The 19125-nt window shown below is 42.7% G+C and overlaps 1 protein-coding gene across 1 annotated transcript in view; it reads left to right on the top strand.

The window, feature by feature from the left end:
• Positions 1-5794: 5794 nt before the first annotated feature.
• Positions 5795-19125, top strand: part of CLMP (CXADR like cell adhesion molecule) — a 43686-nt gene continuing 30355 nt past the window's right edge. The window contains exon 1 of the mRNA XM_074849050.1: positions 5795-6171. Within this exon, the coding sequence (XP_074705151.1) occupies positions 6144-6171 (28 nt within the window). The 5' untranslated portion in view covers positions 5795-6143. The remainder of the gene's footprint in view (positions 6172-19125) is intronic.

Below are 19125 nucleotides of genomic sequence, written 5' to 3'. Positions count from 1 at the left end.
GTACTCATACTGCAGGCCAAGGGTAGCATTTGAATGCCAGTTATGATGACTCAAACATGCAAACAGATGTGAAATATCTTACATTTCAGGTCACCTTAAAACACACTCCACACATTTGAGCCTGTCAGCACAGTTGCACACTGCGCAATATTGATACAACAGCTGAATGGCATGAACAAAATATTTCAACAATGTGTTCAAGCAACTCCATCCAAGAGAGGAAAATATGCCAGTCTTACTCAATAAGATCAAGACAGCCATGAACAGTCATTAAAACTAGATATTGAGCAATTTCAATAAAAACATGCATAATAAACATTCCCAAAATTGACTCTGAGGAACTAGATGCTCAGCACAGCACTGGCAAACAAGGAATTTGTCCTAATAGCTTTGTAAATGTTTCTTGCAACACTGGATACCTAATGAAATTATCTAGTCATTCTAGCCACTGAGATTAGAAAACGTGACTGCTAAGAAAGAAAATACAACTCAAGTGCAACAATTGTAAAGCAAAGGAAGAAACAGATTGCATCTAACCAAACTACCTATAACCTACAAAGAGGCAACCTTGATCTTACACTGATGAAGTGCTTAAAAGCAGGTTCTAAGCATCTCAAAGAATCCTTTTGCATTGTATTTATAGAGAGGTAAACTGAGGCACAATTTAAAAGCTTGTATCTCAAAGACCAGACAAAAGAAGCAGAACAGAATCCAGGACCACAGGTGCTCAAATGCCACACAATCATCCTCATAGCAGTCCATCATGCCATTACAGTTAATGCTTTATATGGGCTATCCTTGAATAAATCAGCTCTTCAGTTTCTCCGCATACTCTAAGGGAACTTTGTATTAGTGAAGACTAAAACAAAGCTCCAGGGACAGAATGTTTCTGCCTGGCCCTGGTTTGCAACAGAGCAGCTGCCATTCAAAACCACATTACCCCCATGTCATTTTCACTTCACAGTATTTTTTTTTTTAACATTGACCTAGAAAAAAAAAAGTTTAAAAATGAGCCCACAAGTCTCCACTAACCATTTTTACTTCAGCCTTCCCCCGCCACGCTAGGTCATTGTAACAGTGTGTGGGGTTAGTACAGCCACTAAGCAGTTGAGTGAAGTTTTCAAATTTGTTTTCTATGGCTGTGTAAACAGCCACTGCACAGCAAAAACTCCTGCCCACTTCCAACTTGAATTGGGTCAACAGTTCAGTTTGATGCATGTCATGGTCCCTAATGACAAGGTTAATAGGTGAGAGAGAAATTTCTAAGATACAAGCTGTTTCTTTGCCTTCTCTGGTTTGATACAAATATTTCCTTTTCCTTGGGGTCACAGAAGATCTTACTCAGTTGTTAAACACTGCTGCTAACAAACTGATGACTGCTGTAAAAGAGCAGAAGCAAAGATAGCAGCTATGTGGAAATCACACAGAGCAACTATTTCCACATGGAAATGATCTGCTGGATCCTCCTCTCCCCTTCTCTGAGGCTGAAGAAATGAGAAGTACAAGAGGTCGGGACTGTGGCTGGGGACTTGCAGTTTCAGTCTCAGCATGGTATTCCCCTGCCTGTTATCTTATCTAAAGCTTTTGTTGTTAATGAAAAGAAGCCTTGTAGGTTTTGATTTGGTTTGCCTTCTCCTATAAAATCAATAGTATGATGTAAGTAGTTTATGTTGTACTTAGTTCTTAACCATTGTAACAACATAAAGTTAATAAAGACTAAAAATGTTGGGTTTGTGTGTGAGGAACTCTTTTTGTTCCTTGAAGAGTACAGTTACAGACTGACGTAAGACGTATGCAGAGTACAGTTATAGTCTTATGTAAAAATGAGGCTATCCAAAAAAGTACTAAGAGTATTTTTCTGTAAAACAAACTTAAAAATAAATGTTGGAGTAACAAGCTGTGCAGACTGTCAAACCAGCTAGAGCTTTAAGGAGGTTTTTGCTTGGTTGTTCTTTGCTCAGAGATACATTTACTGACATTGTGAGTGCAAAGGCTTGTTGAAGTGAGATTTTTTACTAATACTAAATGACTAATAGTGCTTTTACGATCAATTATTGAAGCCTACTTGAGAGATGAGAGCTTCTTAAACAATAACTTGTTTATAAGTTAATATCTGAGTCCTGCTGTAGTATAAAGCAGCTTTTCCACCAGCAGCTTATTGTGAAAAGACATCTGTGAAGGGTTTTATTTTCTACCCCAATATTTCTTGTTTGTTCTGAGTTTTTTTGTTCAGAGACTGGTTTGTGTGGTTTGCCTTTTCTTTGTCCCAGTAGTTTTTGTGCTTTTTTCAGTTGCAAATCCATAAGCTGAACAGAACATGGTTTTGCTCAAGATTCAGAGTGCTCATCTGGCTGTTCTGGTGGCTGAACCCTGTTCTTCCACTGGCTGTATCAATAAGCCACTTAAATAATTTAAATTGCGTGAGTTAAGTTTATATGGGGCGTCTCAGAGAACAGACTTAATAAAGAATCAACACGAGAAGGTAGCTGAGTAGCAATAGTCTGTGTTACTGTTATGGAATAACAGTTCTGGAGGAAAATAGTGCTTCTGGCTGTGTTTTGGATGATGGGGGTGTTAGAGGTGCTGTTGCTGGGGATATGTAGCACTACTTGGTGTTGAGAAGATAGTGTGCTGCTCTGCAGCAATGGGGGCAGCTGCACCTCAAGGGAGGAGGAAGAGCATGGTGAAAGGAATAGTAGGATACAAAAAAAATTAGTAGGGCTTAGAGAAAGGGTCCCCCCACATGCTTCTAGCTGAGGTGCAGGAACAAGCTAACAAGTGCTGGGCAGGCTCTTGGGACATGTAGATTTAAGGGAGTATGTTTTCCTGAAAGGAGTTACTCATGCAAATATGGAAGGGGCTGAAACTGAGACAGCAATAGGAAAGGCCACAAAAAAGGCTGGTCTGGGGCCCATGAGGGGCCCATGAGGATACCTACAGATGTTTGAACATAGGTATTTTAATCTGAACCTACCCTGGACTTAAAAGTCGGCGCCTGTCAGTAGCAGTACAGGAACCCTGAAAAATGAACTCAGTTTATAAATGTTTTTAATGAAAGCTTTTTCCTTAATGCTTGTGATATCAAACATCAGTTTCTCTCTCTCTCACCATTCTCCCTGCTGAGAACTGCATGATAGGTATCTCCCCCGCTGTGCTAGCATTGTATAGTACCAGGTGAAAGCATTCGCAAGCCTGCTAGAAGAATTTGCTCTTTCTGGGAAAATAATGTGCTGCAGATAGGACCTATTCCCCCAAATACAATCAGCAAAGGTCTTGGGAGGATGTGCTGGTGTCAGTGGCATGGGTGTTCTTATATGTATTTACACCAGCCCTTACCAGCCTCTTGCTGGAACTGCTAGGCAAACAAGGGAGCTGCCCTTGCCATAACAGGTATGAACACCAGACGGAGAATCCCCACGGAACCCCAAAGCATAACTTGCTCTTGAGGAGCTTCCTGAAGGGGCTGAATGTGAGAACAGGCTGTGGAATGACTTCTCCAAGACGATGATGAAGAGGAGATTTTGCATGCATGGCCTCCTCTTTCATTCTCCGCATCCCCCTCCTTCGTGTACGTCCCTCAAACACCCCAGCTCTGTGGAGCTCAGTGCAGGGTGACAAGACTTCTGTCTTGGTTTCTGATGCATTGATTCTATTAAAGCAAAGCAGCATGCTGGGTGTTTACAGCAGAGCTTGGGACATTTTCTGTCAGCCTCGTAATGCATAGAGACAAGCTCGGTGCTGCTTGGCTTCTGGGGAGCGGGGGAAGGGATTAAATGCACTTTTCTCCATTGATTTGTGTCCTGCACTGAAAATCGATGAAGTTCTTGCAGATCCACTCAACTGTTTGAAAACCAGCTGTCTCTTTGGTCAAGTGTGTGGGGAAAAGTTCTGAAGGAATTGGCTCTTATGATACGGGCTGATGGGCTAGACAGAGGTGCTCAGTAGGAACTGGTATATTCACCTGATAACGATTGCCTTTGTATCATCAGTCTATACTAGTTGATTATGCTGTTTAAAACATTTCTCACTGTTAGAGAGAACAGCTGTTTTGGAGAGGAGGAGACAAATGCTGCTTTTGTTTCCATCTGAGGCTGGGAGGGGCAAATTAAACTTTAATGAAGCAGGATGCAGAAGGATAATTTTTATCCATGCTATTTCTCTCTGATGGGAGCTACCTGAATCCAGGGTCTGATTTTGTCCAGGGTAGCAGTGTTTCTGTCTTCTAGTAAATGATTGAAAAGCTTGTGCTGTAATTAATTCCTACAAAGTTTCTAAGTTTTCCTTCCTGAAGAGGGAGAGCAGCATACTATCCCTGATTTTACAAGGGCAGCATATAGAAATTTTGTGTAGGTGGAGTTACACTACAGCTATACTATGTGTAGATGGAGCTAATGAGAGCTTGAAACTGAAGTCTGAGGTCTCAGACCACAGGCTGGCAGCCTTGCATATGGCTTGCTATTTCTTTTAGGTCTTAAAAATACTTCCATTACTCTTTCTAGGGGAAAGGATTTTTGTTCTGTCTTCCAAAGCTTTCCTTCAGCCTCAAGTTGCACAAGATGGGTAAATTAGTTTGATTTGCTATCAGCTGTGTATGATGGACATTTCTTTGTGAGTATGCCTATATTTAGGAAAAATATGCAATTGCTGCATGTGTAGATGCACCTTAGAAGATGTAAAATAACTAGCTGGGGTCCTGGTGTAGCTGTGGCAACACCCAGACCAAGCACAGGATAGCCACCCAAATGCTTACTCAGCTTCTCAAATGGTTTTACAGCCACTGCAGAGTCTTAGGTAGCCAGTGTTATTCTTCTGTTAATAGCCAAGTAGGCTAGCTGGAAGTGCTTTGCTTTTCTGAAAAGTAGATTTATCTTAGGGCATATGGATATAAAGGTGTAAGCATGAGCTGTACGGGTGTGCAGTGCAACAGAACAGTTGTGGATATGCACACATGCAGAACATCCCTGTTTCCATGGCCTTGCTGTGAGCAGCAAGCTTTAGACATGTTTTACTAAAGAATTATAAAGTTCTGTTTGGCAGGTTCTGCTCAGTAAATGGTAAAAATCATCTTCTGTGAACTCCCTACCACATCTGATCCTTCTTACAGAAACTGAGAGGTTTGTCTTCGCTGCTGTGATGGCATACACGGAGTATCTGAGCTAGCTTTTACCACTTGCTCACTTGTTAACTGCACTATGGTGAAGCTGAAGATGGGCTCTAAGCGTCCCTTGGGCTGCCTTAAAATGGCCTTTGGGAGTGAGTTATAAGTTACATCCCATAGTGGTCACTAAATATAGACAACCAATTTCTGCTTGACTTGGCTTTTTCTCTCATCAGTGAAGCACATATAAAACATAAAATTAAATTTTAGGGGCTTTTCAGGAATTTTTTCTCTCCTAGAAACTCAAAAAGAAAACCATGAAACAAATGAAGAAAGTATTCTAATAAGAAAAAAAGCTTTAATTCTGCAATTTACTAGCTACAAAAGTGAATAAAGATAACGTATACATGTGAGCATGTTTATCATTCTGAAGCATGTGTGCTTTTTTCCAAGAGTCTCTCTCTAGCCCTTGAGTGATGAATCTGATTTTTTTTTTCCATGCTGGATTTTTACTGCCTCCAAACTTAACTGTTTTGACACTAGAAAATCCTTTTCTTTCTCCTTCAAAAGTAAATATATATATTATTGCTAGAAATCAGCTCTACCTCACCCACATGACTGGTCTTCACTATTAATCCCAGCTGATGGTAGGGAGGGGCTCTTCTGGGAGGCAGCCATGTGGTGAACATTGAGCACAGTGTTTTCCCCTGCTTCTCTCCTTTTCAGACAAGCAAAATTGTTCTATGCTGCCGTAGATGTAAACTCCTTGCTGCACTGCCTCCGTCTCTTCTTTTCCAGAAACTCAAGGGCCTGAATTACCGGCCACAGAGATCTAAAAGCTCTGACTGAATCTGGATGGAATATGGACAAGGAGATGAATAGCAGAAGGGAAGAAAGAGTGAAGTTGGTTATTTTTCTGGCACATGGATGCAATTACGCTCAGTGCATTCCAGAGGCGTTCCTTTGAATCCTGTGCAGGTCTGCCTGCCGTTCCTGGGAGAAAGGAAGAAAAAGGGAGGAAAAGTCCCTCTTGCTTCGAGACGGAATGTCTGCACTTTCAATTCTCTTTTTAGGTAGGTGGGCTTTTTTGGTTTTGTTTAGCGTTTTTAATCGAGCTTCCATGTGCCCTCTCTGCATGACTGAAATTCGTTTCTGATGAGCTAGAGAAAGGGATTTGTAAAGAAAAAACTTTTATGGAAAACTCCAATTTCCGTGTTGTTTGGGATATGATGCTTTTCTTGTTGTTTTATTAGCAGGTTGATAGCCAGAGTTCTTTTAATATCTGGATTCATTTTTTAGAAGTGGCTGTTAAAACAGACTCCTTTTGGAATATTATGTTTTTTGTTTAAAGAGGGCAGCGCTTTTAAGCAATGAACTAGTGAGGGGCTTGAACCTCTTCGGCAAAAAAAGAGGTGAACAAAATCTCTTTGTTTCAGGCATAGTGTCAAATTTGTTTAACTCTGTTTTGATTTGCTTGGGCATTTAACATTCAGATTTTAAAATAAAAAGAGGTTATTGTTTCCAATTGATGCCTAAGATGAGAAACAGATGTGTTGAAGTGCAAGAGGGAGGAGTTGAGGGGGAAAAGGATGGGAGAGGGAGATAAAGGGGGAAGGCAAGAAATGGGAAGAAAGAGGGCTGCTGAAAGAAGGGAAAGGAAAGAGGTAGAGGTTGACTTGAATAGGAGAGGAGCAGAGAACGGGAAAGGAGACGTTAAAGGAGAGCAAAGGCAGAAGGGTTGAAGAGAGCTATTTGTTAAAGCCATAGACTATGGAGAAAAGAGTTTGCAGCCCTGAGGTTTTTGAGGGGGCTTGCCTACAAGACTGCCTCAGAAGTCGCCTGGGTTTCTGCATCTCCAGAGGCACTGTAATGTGATGAGTGAGCTTCTGTCTCCATGCTGCTCACCACATCGTGCTGACAGGCACACAGCTTTGAAATCTGCTGTGGCTGGGCAAAGGCTGTGATTCCTGGGTCTTCCTGTTCCCCAGGAACCTGGGTACAGGTGTGAAAAAGTGGGTTGGTCTCCGATTCCCTGGGAAGAGTTGAGCCCCACAGGGTGGTGGACTGATGTGGCTGGGCACAAGTAGAACTGAGTTTTTGGACTGCTATGAAGAAATGTTGCAGGGGACAGCCCTGCCCTGTTCCTTAAGTCTCACTGGTGTGGAACATGGACTAGCCAGATTTCTAGGTGTATGAAAGACAGGCAGTATGTGTAGAGCTGGTGAATAAATTGTAGAAAAGAGTTTTTTGCTCTAGGGATTGCTGTTAGCAAAGGTTTTATCTGTAGGAATGTGACAGGGGGCTTGGACATGCTGCAGAATTTGCAGAGGAGTGCAGGCAGTAGCTTGTACCCCCCTGCACATCTTCTCTGGCCATTTGTGTCTCAATATGGTGGAGACAGTGTGTAAAGAAGACTCCGGATGAGACAGCAAGGTTAGAAAGAACAGCTAGGCTTCTGCCAGAGGTGTCTGGGTGGGTCAGCCCTGCAGAAATGGCCAGGAAAACGGCTCTGTGGAAATCAGACAGAAAGGTAAGTTGCTTACCTCACTGATGGAGACAAATGGGAACTGCAGTCTTCGATCCACCAACCCTGCTCAGATGCTGAATAGTCCTGTATGTTGAAGGCTTGGAGCAAAAAGAGTGAGCTGTTGCCACAGAAAAGGTGCTTTTGGCTGTAATGTAATGACACCTTAGCTTTGCGTGACTAGTGCTGCTTTTATCTATAAAACACAATGGGCTTTATCGGCATTATTCTTATGTCTTCAGCATTTAGGCATCTCCACTACGCTAGTAACACATAAACACAGAACAAAAGACAGTCCCTGCCCTCAACAGCTTATGCCCTCACCCATGAGTCGAGTTTCTCAGCCTCTGTGTGGGTGTTGTCCAAGCACTTGTGAGGATAAATGGCTTCCCAAAGCCACAGCAAAACCTGGAATGTTTTGTTTCCTGGTACCACGTTAGTCATTGATCTGCCCCTTGTCTTGCCTGTCTTGTCAACAGATAACTTGGTCTTCTGGCTCTGCATTCAGCTTCATTTACCAATATTAGAAGCACGTTCCAGGGAGAAGTAAGGAAGTATTGCGGTTCCCTATTTCTAGATCGTCCTGAAAATGAGGTTGGGGAGTCTCATTTGCTAGCTAGAGAAAATCTAATTGATTTTCTGCAGTAAAAAGGTCCAGAAGTGCCAATGATGGCTTGCTTTTCTTGCTGATAAAGTGAAAGACTAGTGTGGAAAAAAAGTTTAGAGAAGCCAAGCAAACTTGAAAGGAAGGTTGCCTGGTTTGGGTCTTCATTATTAAACATACTAATAGCACGGGTAATATATACAGTCCTTGTCTCTTACACTCTTTGCCTCTCTGGGGCAAGTGAACAGCGGTGAGAGGAGACAGGAAACAGGAGCCAATTAGTTTTAAGGAGACTTTTAAAACAAGACAAGATGAAAGCCTTTCTTAAGTGTGGGCAAGAGTGTGACCATGCTTCCGTAGTAAAGGCTGGGTAAATGAAGCAGGAAGGAGTGAGGAGTGGAAGGTGATGCACGCTGAAGTGTGTGCCTACATCTAAGTGTTTGTGATACAGACTCCCATCTCGGTCCACAGCTGGTCAAAATTGTTTCAAACTTTGGGTAACACACTGCGCTCTTAAAAATCAAGATGGAAATTTCCAAGGGAAATATCTGTGATTCTTCATTTCTGAGTGTAAAAACTTCGTAATAGAATGTTGCATTTCTCAGCCAGTAAAAAACTAGCAAATGCTTTCATTGAAACGTTTTATTGAACTGGTTTACATTTTCAGGTGCTGCAAGTGTCCTTTGCCTTCTTTCACCACCTCCAAGTCAATTTTGAATATTTTTAATGAGCCTTCCATTAAAGTAAAAAGATCATTTTCTTCTAATCAAATATGCTCAGGTGGGTAATGCTCCTATGCCTGGCTTTGACACCGGTATTACATGCTCTTTCTTGTTGTGGCACGTGTGTGTGCTCTGCCCTTCACAAACCAGTGGCTTCAAGATTCAAAGCAGTAGATGTGTCAAGCCAAATCAGTTGCCCAACCTCCTGGTGTCCTGCTGTTGGCAGTGAACCTTTACATTAGCGTTAGGGGTTGCTCACCACAATACACATCGAGTCTGACTTTCGACTGAACACGGACACGTTCGGTGCGTTAGGATCAGTGTGCTGAACGGGCGTGATGGTGCTAGAGTTGGTGCAGCTGTATTAGCAAAAGTACCTTTTCTACTGATGTAGCTGAGCTCTGCCCTCTAAGCTCTGAGGTCAGTGACTCTCTTACAGTTCTGTCCCAGGGGTGTACAGCTGCTGCACTGAACACCAAAACTCTGATTGTCTCACTGCACTGGGAAAAAGGTTATGGAGTGGATCCTTCCAGTGCCTGTTGGCATGAGCAATTGGGTCTGACAGCACGCGTTTGCTGAGGTATTCACCAGACTTCTCGCCTGGAAATCTGTGATGATATGGAAGCAGCTCTGCAGCGTTCAGCAGGGGTAGGTCAGCCTGGGGCTGTGCTCTGGTACACCGACTCCAGCCTTTTCTGCTCGAGGAGCACAGGCAACCTGCAGTGTGCCCTATCACATCTCCTTGAGATCCTCCTCCTTAAACCCTTGCAATGCTACACTCCAGCAAAGCCAAGAACCACTGCAGTGTTACTTTAAAAAAAAAAAAAGGCACTCCTGCTCCCAGTGAGGTTACTGGGAAGTTTTACATTTTAATGGAGTGCTTCTGCCTGGAACTAGTAAAAAGCAAGGGAGACTCTTTTAAGCAACCTGTAACTAAGCTGGTGGATTTTATATTTCTGCTGATTTTCCAGGTATGTCCTGAATTCCTCAGCAATAACAGTATATAATATACTTGCTATTTCCTAGTTTTCTCATGGCTCCTCTCTTGCCTTTGCCTGTTTCATGGTGTACATAGAAGCCTGGTAGGACAAGGATTTTGTCCCATGTTTTTACAGCACTTAACAAAAACAAAGCCTTGGCTCAGGAGTGGAGTACAAAAGGAAGAATCTGTAACTGAAAAGGGGGTTTGTGTGTGGTTTTTGCTGTGTGGATTTCACCTTCTCTCTGTGTCATTGGATTCTGAAGGAATGCAGGTAACTTCTTGGTGTATTTAGCTCAAAAGACTATTCTCCCAAGGACAGCTTCATATAATTGACAACTCATTTCTGCCCTAAAAACTACAAAAGCAGCCAACAAAATATCAACTGTATGCAAGATACAGTCTGTTACAATAGTGTGAATTCAGTTCTAGGACAGGGCAAAGAGCTCATTAATAGAACACTGCTCTAGGAGTACCTAAGGAAAGGGAGCAAAGGAAAGCAGCATATCCATTTGGTACTCCAGGGGAAATTCAAAGGAGCTAGACATAATTGAGTTGCTATCTGGCAGGATATCAGGGTTAGCACTTCTTGTGAGACACTAAAATTCTTTTAAGGCCAAGGGATGGTTTGCATCAGATATTTTCTGTCAAGACACTTGATGAGAAATGGCCTCTTTTTCTCTAGTAGTGCATTGTTTTATATGAAGTAATTTGGATTTGTAGCATCTAAAAAAAAAAAGTTTATTTTGGGGTTTATTTTTATCCTTTCTGTTTTTTCCATTGTACTGTGAGGAAGAAAAGGAGAAAAAAGGTAACCTTCCAGAGTGAGGAAAAGCAGCATGCCAAAGTTGAGTTGAAATACTGAAAATTAATTCATTTTATGGGAAACCGAGCCAGGGGAGGCAACTTTTCTGAGTTTCCCATGGAAAGCAACTGGTGTTTTGCCTTTGTGCCCACCCCGGACCTTGTCTCCTCCATGTAGAATTAGTGGTCTGTTTCTGTGGGGTACTCTGGCCCACTTCAGAAGCACATTTTGTGTAAGAGCAGCGCGAGCTTCCCAGAAATGTCATTGCACAACTGGCTTGGAGATACCCTGATGTTTATCCTCAGGATCACAACAAACGCCCCTGTTTTCCTCAAGGCAAAGACAGGGCTTTATAGGGAATTGAGCAGGTTTGCAATCTGGGATTTGTTTGAGTTTTCAGGAACTGCCTGAAAAGAAATGTAAACAGCCACTCTGACAAAGCCTTGTGTGGTTTTGAAATATCTTTTGTGTGTAAGTGTGCTTGTTACACCAAACTATTTCTGAAGAGAAAGGCGCAGAAAGCAGCTTGCAGCACCCCACTTCTTTGGTACTAGAGACACTTGCAGTCTCTTTAGAAATAATCCCCACAGCCTTAGTCAAGCTATACCTTAGATTTCTAGCTCTGTGTTAGCCGAGGCAGTAGTCTTTGCTTGTGTATCTGTAACGTATTTGATACACTTGCAGAGACAGCTTGGCTCATGTGCACACAACATTGTGCATATCTTGCACACACGAATATGTTACAAAAGAGGCTCCTTTGGGTGCAGTGGGAACTTGGCGGTGCCCTGTCGAAAAGATGAATGGGTCTGTCTTTTTTTTTTTTTTTTCCCCCCCCAAAGCTGTTTCTTCATCTGTTTTTAGAAACGGTTAGTTTACAGAAGCAGCCCAGCAAAAAGCCAAGGGTGAAGTTAGGTCACTGAGGTCTGTGAATAGATACTCAAACGACAGGATAGTGGAGGGTGCAGAAATGGCTGTGCAGGAAACACAACAATGGAAAATGTGCAAAGTGATGGAAAGTCAACAGAAGTGAGTAGGGTGAATTTCTATTTTGTTCATCTGTTGGACTCTCTTCTCCCTTCAATCTGCTGCTTCAGTATTGCTGAGTGGAATAAAACAGCCCACCTCTGCCAGCCAAGGGTTCGAACCTTGCCTAAAACATGCTTTTCCTGGGCAGAGTACAGAGAGGGTGTATGCAAGAGTGACTGGGAGAAACCCAGAATAAAGCTGGTCCTTTTTCCCAGAAGCTCACTGTCCAAGTACTATAAAAAGCAGCTGGGCAACGTGAGGAGGATGGGTACTGTCCTGCCTCAGCAAAGCACCATTGCTAGGCTTTCCTCAAGCCACTTTTTTGGTACCTCGGTTTCTTCATGTGACTCATTAGGTAGCTCTGTCTTTTCTTTGCAACAGGACAATGCACTTGTAAGATGCACTGAAGGTGATGAATGTGATAGAAGGTCATGAAACAAGTTCTGTCCTCATCTGCTCCTTTATCTTCTCTAGGAAAAAAGCACTTGGCAGTTGAAACAGGCAAATGTTGTAACTCAGCATTTCTCTTAATGGGCCAGACCCGGATTCCTGATGTCAGAATTGCTGTCCTACAAGAATCAATATACATTACAGTATATTTTCAGCCTGTCTCTTCTCCTGTGTAGCTGACACCCGTTTCTGTGGCTGGAAAATGAGTCTGAAGCCTTAGTGTATGTGACTTGTTCCTGACTGACTAGGTAGAAAGGTTGAAGTTCAGCTTAGTGCCTGCAGTTTAATTGCCTTTGGTAGGAAAAGGTCAGTGGAAATTTTGTTGTGCTTATAATATGCATTGGCAGAAGAGAGGCTGCTCTCCTGGAAAGAGTCTTTTGAAATGGAGCGTGCACAGTTAGAGGCAACTGATGACCATGACTAGTCTGCATTTGGTCTACCCTAATACTGTAGTGTGCTTTGTGATAAGTGTCACACTTATATAAAGCTTTGGGTAACTCAGTCTAGTAGGGCCATTTTGGGTAGAGAAATATATAAAGTCCATCTAACAGAGGAGGAAACTGATGCAGGTTTAGCATACTGGCTAAAGGTAAGGTAGCAGTTATGTGACATGTCTAGAACCCTTGCAGCTCTGACTTAAAGCTGTTTCCCTTTTAATATGTCCTCAAACATGGGTAGAACTAATGATGGGCTGATCATTGACCAACAGCTGAATCCATCAGCTACGTTTTATTAAGCTGAGGTCCTTCAGCTGCCATCTGGAGGGATGACTTCCAAACAATGGGAAGGTTTGATTTATCCTTACTTTCTAATAAAACACTTGATAAAGTATCAATGACTTTTTAGTACCAACGTGCTGAGAAACTCCACTGGTGGTGTGAATGACTGCTGTGTTACTGGAAGAGCCCTCACAGAAAGAAAATTCTGGGCTGTGTGTTCTTAGTCTCTGAATGACTTTGTTCTGCACATGGAAGAGGAAAATCAAGTTTTTCTAGCTAGCCTGTACCTGTGGAGTACTCACGTGTAGTTAAGTGTCCATTGTGCTGAGCTGCTTGGCAGAGCAGAACCTGGAGGCCAGCTACACTAAGTGGTAAGTGGGAGTCCCCTGTCCTTCCCTGTGACTTTTCATAGAGGGGAATATTTCTGTGTCTGTCTTAAAGCGTGTACACCAGCATTCACTCAAGAATTGCACTGCTCCTTGTAATGGTTTAACTAGCAGCAGTGGCATAGTAACTCTAACAACGTTGTATTCTGTCAGTGGAAATGCCTCTCAAAGGCTGCTTTGTAGAGGGAAATGGTGCGCTTTGCTGGAGTGTCTGAAGGTAAGAGAAAAAGCAACAGCTCAGGAAAGCATTAGGGAGTGGTCAGTGCATGGGCTGGGAATCTGGATGCAGTCCCCTGCTTTGTTCTAGATCTTGGCAAGTCATGTTTGTCCCTCTGTAGCTCTTTTTCTGCTGCCTTGCAACTTTTACTTCTTGGCTATTTAGGCTGTAAATTCTTCTGAGCAGAGACTGTCTTTTCCAATGTGCCTGGATGGCATTTAGTACAAACTGGGCTGGGAAGAGGCCTTTCCAGAACCTGAATGTGAAAAAAAGATGAGTGGCTCTGCTCCCTTCCCCTCTTGTGCCTCAGCAAAACCAACGGAATTAGGTGGTTTTCCAGTATTTGGAATATTTGATATGCATGCTGGCTGAGTCTCATAGCTCAGCCTGCTTAGGCTATTTTTTCTTCTTTCTTAAAAGCTTGATAAAATTTGAAAGGTCATAGAAATGTTTAATATAGATATGAGCCTTTATCTGTAAGGTAGGGCTGGAGAGTGCTAGGAAATGGTGGGGTGGTTTTGTGTGTGCATGGGGAAGTCTTTCATATTAACACAGCAAACCTTGAATATTGAACTGAAACAGGCACTTTTTTTTTTTTTTTTTTTTTTTTAAATATTGCAGGGTTTTAACCTTGAAGGCAAATCACTTTATGACTTCATTGTTTAAATTTAGGTTTTGTTTTGCGGGGGGATCGTTAGACTTGAAGCAAAAGCCTTATAGCCCAGGGACTGTCACTTCTGATTACTTCCAGTGACACTTCCAATTATTTCCAATCACAATTCCAGGGACAAGAGGAAAAAGGACCCACGTTCTCCAACATCAGGGCTTTTTTTTCTGAACAAAGGACCATTTATCAAACCTCTGCAGAAAAAGGTACAGAGCCAGATTTGGAACTCTGCTGTGGTAGGGTAATTCCACAGCAAATCTGCTGAAGTGAGACTCAAGGCCAGTGTCTGGCGGGGTGCTGAGAATCCTGCTGCAGATCCTGCCTTGTTGAGTAATATTAAGGAAATTGCTTCATTTTCCCCAGGCATTAACTGGCACTAGGACTTATTTCAGTGCAGCAACATGCAGCTTCAGCAAATGTCTGCTAAATGCTCTGTGGGTCTGGTAAGACATGAGCATGCAAAAGTACTGCTCATGGAGAGCAAACAGCTCGGTGTGCTCAAAATGGGAAATGAGGCTGCTGAGGGAACCTGACTGATTTCTAGGTACATGAAGTGAAGAATTTGGTGCTGTTTCATCCAGTGGTAAGCCTATGAGTTAGTGTGTCCTTCAGAACATAAAGCAACACGATTGCCAATGGAAGCCAGAGCACTACCTAATTTTCAGATGTCTCTGGCAGAATTACTTCAAACTGCTCAAGTGTAAAAACAGTCTTAAAATGGTGTCACAGCTTTCAGTCACACTTAGTGAAGCCTTTGATTTCCTTAGTCATACTGCACTAGGCTGTGAGTGAAGTTGGGCCTGCTGAGTGTGAGGGTTATTATTAGCAACTGCTTGCTTTATTTGCTTTATAGTAGTTCTTAAAGGCCCCAGCTAAGATCAGGGCTCTGCGAACGCTGGGGAGACTGTTTTACATTGTTCTAATAGATGATGAGCAGCAGACCTGGTCTGATGTGAGGAGCCAGATACTGAGTCAATTTACGATGGGAGTTGCCTCCTGGACCTGAGCAGATTTGGAAAGCAGCATGAAATGATTGCTTAGCTTCATGGGGTGACTGAGGATCCATGACCCTCTGCTTTTAAAGTGGGAATGATATGTGTCAGTGATCTGGCTGAATGAAGTTCTGGTGATTACTTATTTATTACTGCCATAAATCCCCTGTTGTTGTTCCTCAAGCGGTGGTAGTGTTCCTCATTTTCGTGTGTTTATTCTGGTCTGCCTGGGCTTGGATGTCACTGGGAGCTGCCTGCACCAGCTTCATCTGTTCTGTAAGGGAAGAGTGTGTCCGTTTGTAGAACTGATGCTGCTGTAACACACAAACACTGGGTATTATTTGCCACTTGAGCACAAAGCAGACCACATACATTTTGTCAGCAAAGTTCAGAAATTCAATTCCAGATGAGCAATTTGGCATTATTCTTGTTCTGAGACCTTCAAAGCATTCCTGGTCATCAGCCTTGATGTTTTTGTGGCATTTTCTGTTTTGATGCCTTGAGCAGGTCGATTCCATTGCAGGCACCCATCAAGAATGTGACTGAGGTGGCACTTGCAGAGAGCTTGGTGCTAATCCCCTCGGAGTCTCAGCATTTCACATAAGGAACTGTTTTACTGAATCCATCCGATCTGGATGGATGTTTCCGCAGTACAGCTTTGTCTTGTCCTAATGTGGTTTGTGCTGTAGGCAAACCCCCTCTTTATATCTATTGTTTCAAGCTCTTGCTTGGAGACAAAGGGAATTTTAACCAGACAAAGCACAGCTTTTGTGTTGACAGATGCTGTGATTTTTAAAAATTTCTTTTCCAAAGGGGAATTTTAAGCAATTGCAAGTGCTTTCTGGTCAAAGCAGCATTCAGATGTCTAGATTCCATTCTTGGTTTGGCGACTGGCTCAGTGATTTAGTAATTTAGTCTCCACTTTTAAGTGCCTGTTAGTTTTGAGTGTCTCCATATCAAGTGTTATCAAGGGTCAATACTTCTGAAGATGCAAGTCTAGGCTCTCATGAGCTTGGTCACACCAACTTTGTGCTGTCAGGTGTTCTTTAAGCATTCAGAGTTTTGGGGGTGCGTTTGAAAATGCTGTTTTCAACTGCTTTGTGCCTCAGCTGCTGTTCTGCCCAAGAAGCGTAAGAGCACTCACAGCTGTAGCGACCTTTCCCTCATGAGCTGTAAAGTGCTTTGAAATCAGTGTAGAAATGGAGCTGCAGAAGTCCAAAGTGATAGTCTATTAGGACATGTCAGGCACTAGTTTAATGGGTGAGGAGTCCTCCCATCAGTGCCACTCCGTGTGGCAAATGGATCCCGGCTTATCTGGCTCTGTCAGAGCTCCTTCCATTTAGCCCAAGGCTACCCCTGGAGTAAACAGAAGAGACAATTCTGCAGCTGTTACTTAATTCAGACCCAACATGACCTGGTACAAGAAAAGTTCAAAACTCTGAGCTCCTCTGCTCTGGAGCTAATGATCCTGCATTGCACAATGCTTTTCCCTCTAATTACTTGAGCTTGCATCTTTTTCCTATTTAGTAATGCCCTGGGCATGTTGCTTCCATTGTGGGATAGCCGTGAATACGTACCCATTAGTAAAAGGCATTGAATGCAGTGGAGGCTGCAGTGTTTCTTTTTCTTTCGAGTTGTCAGCAAGCATCTTCCCGTGCTCCATATCCTCTTCTGTGAAAGCGCCAGAAGAAAGGAGGAAAGCCGAAACCAGAATGTGAATGGAACAAACTGGGCCTTACTGCACCAGACGGAACGATTTAGGATGATATTCTCTGGGTTGTAAGTGCTCCGAGTCAAGGACTCTGTCTGTTTGTGCTGTTCCTACAACACTCTAACTTGCATAGCAATCCAGAATTTTGGACTAGATGATCTTCAAGGTCCCTTCCAACCTAGATGATTCTGTGAATGTCTTAAACCTAGTTTTCTTCCTGCTTGTTGTTTAAACAAGCCAAGGCACCAGGTTACCATCTATTCATGTCATTCTAGAGCATAAATTCATGCAGTGAGAAGGCAGAAAAGTGGGAACCCAAGATATTCAGACATCCAAACAGTCACTCAGATGGGATGCTGAGGGTGCTCACTTATTGTGGGCTTATGTAAATCGGGCTTGTTCTGGCCAGATCACAAAGCAGTATCTTCTATCAAGTTTATTACACTTTGCTAATGGTCCTAACTACTGAGTAGCCCTGTAGTGTGCCGTTAGGTTATTGGAATTCTCAGCATCTCTGGATTTCAGCATCGTAAAGCGACAGAAGAATATGTAACAGAAATCTATTTTACAGGCATATCTGAGAAAGCTTTGAGAGATCCCACATGCAGTGACAGGGATTTTCAAGTAGTCTTGCAGAAGGAACTCTTCCTTCTCACTTTACCTTTGAAAAAGGGCAGTTGAGGGCAGTGTTGAAGATTGCTAGAGTATATTGGAGGGCAAAGGATTTAATCATTATTCTTGCACTCATTTGAATCACTTGAGTAAAATCTCTCTTCCAGAAAGACAGACAGGTTTGGTTTGAAGGCCTCAGGTGGTAAAAATCTTCCATTCATTTGCCACCAAGTTTATCTGTCTTCTGAATAATTTGATTATTTCTGGTTTCAGTTCTTATAATGCCTCTCCTCTCTATCTTTGCCTGAGCTCCTTGTGCTTGTCCTTTTTATTTTGTGCTGGCTTGGCTAGCATGGAGCAGATTTGTGCCACACCTCGAGTGCTGCACACCACGCATTTCTGCCAAGTGCTCAGGACTAATTTTAGGGGTTCATCTGGCCTTGAACACGGATCATTTGGAAACCTTTCTGAAAGCATGGTACCTGGGCATTTTCAAAAATATTTTAGTTACTTTAATCAGTCCTCTCTCGTACAGACATCTAAATCTAGGAAATCATAAATACTGTTCTTTGGGTATGTTCTTACATTGGTTTTCTCAGCTTCCAGAACAAATTGTATACTGGTGTTTTAAAGGGAATTAAAATGTTGCTTAGATTCATTCTCTCCTTATTTGCCCCTCACTTTCTCCTTAGAAACATCTTTAAGCAAAAAGATGGGGAGAGGAGTTGATTATTCATGCATGTAGAAGGGGTTTTTTTTAACTAGCCAGACAATATTGGCATTTTGTCATTTTTCCCCGATATTAGTGGTTCTCTGAGGGCTGCTGAAGATGTTCCCTGTTCAATTCTTTGTTTCCAGAAACCAATGCACTGGTAATTCATGCATGCTTAGTTTTATAGAATATAATACTGGTGTATGACACACCCTACCCCAGCTCAAATATGTTAAGTGAACAGTAAAAAATCCAATTGTTTGCTAGAAGTGATTTACTACTGCTGAAACAGCTATACTGGGCACTTCCTACATATTTTAAAACGGTCACTTAGTGGAGTCTGTGCTGAGCAGAGGCATGTCCTTTATTTTGACAAAGGCTGCCTTCTCTGAGGAGAATCCTGGAATGCAAATACTTTTTATCGCTTTGCAGTGGCATATGACATGCGTAAGAACCTTGCCCCTTCCTGTGCCACTCCTGCCTGTCTTCCCTATGCACAGAGCAGAGTTGCAGCCTCTCCCATACTACGTGGTGCAAAACCATGTGCGCAGCGCGCTTTGCGTCTGGCTGTAGCTTTCCTTTTAGTCCCTGTCCTCAGGGTTGTCCTCTCAATATTTCCTTTTCTGCAACCATGTGTGCGGAAAACCTAGCCTACCCAGAAAAACAGCAACTTCAATAGCTGCTGGCATCCTTCATGCCAATGAGACATGCTTCGAGTATGCTGAAGCTCTTTTAACTCTATATGCATATCTTGTGGTTTGGGGCTTTAAGCCTTTGATGGGGTCTGGGATGTTTGCTGTAAATCTCCAGATTCTGGCAGTGTCACAGCAGTGGGGTGGAAAATCTCTACACTGAAAGCACCTGATGTAGTGAGTCTGGCACAGGAACATCTTTAGCCCTT

The sequence above is a fragment of the Strix aluco genome, chromosome 23 (assembly GCF_031877795.1).
Source record: "Strix aluco isolate bStrAlu1 chromosome 23, bStrAlu1.hap1, whole genome shotgun sequence".
NCBI classification, from domain to species: Eukaryota; Metazoa; Chordata; class Aves; order Strigiformes; family Strigidae; genus Strix; species Strix aluco.
Note: the sequence above shows the minus strand (reverse complement) of the source record. Positions and strands in the feature narration are given on the sequence as shown.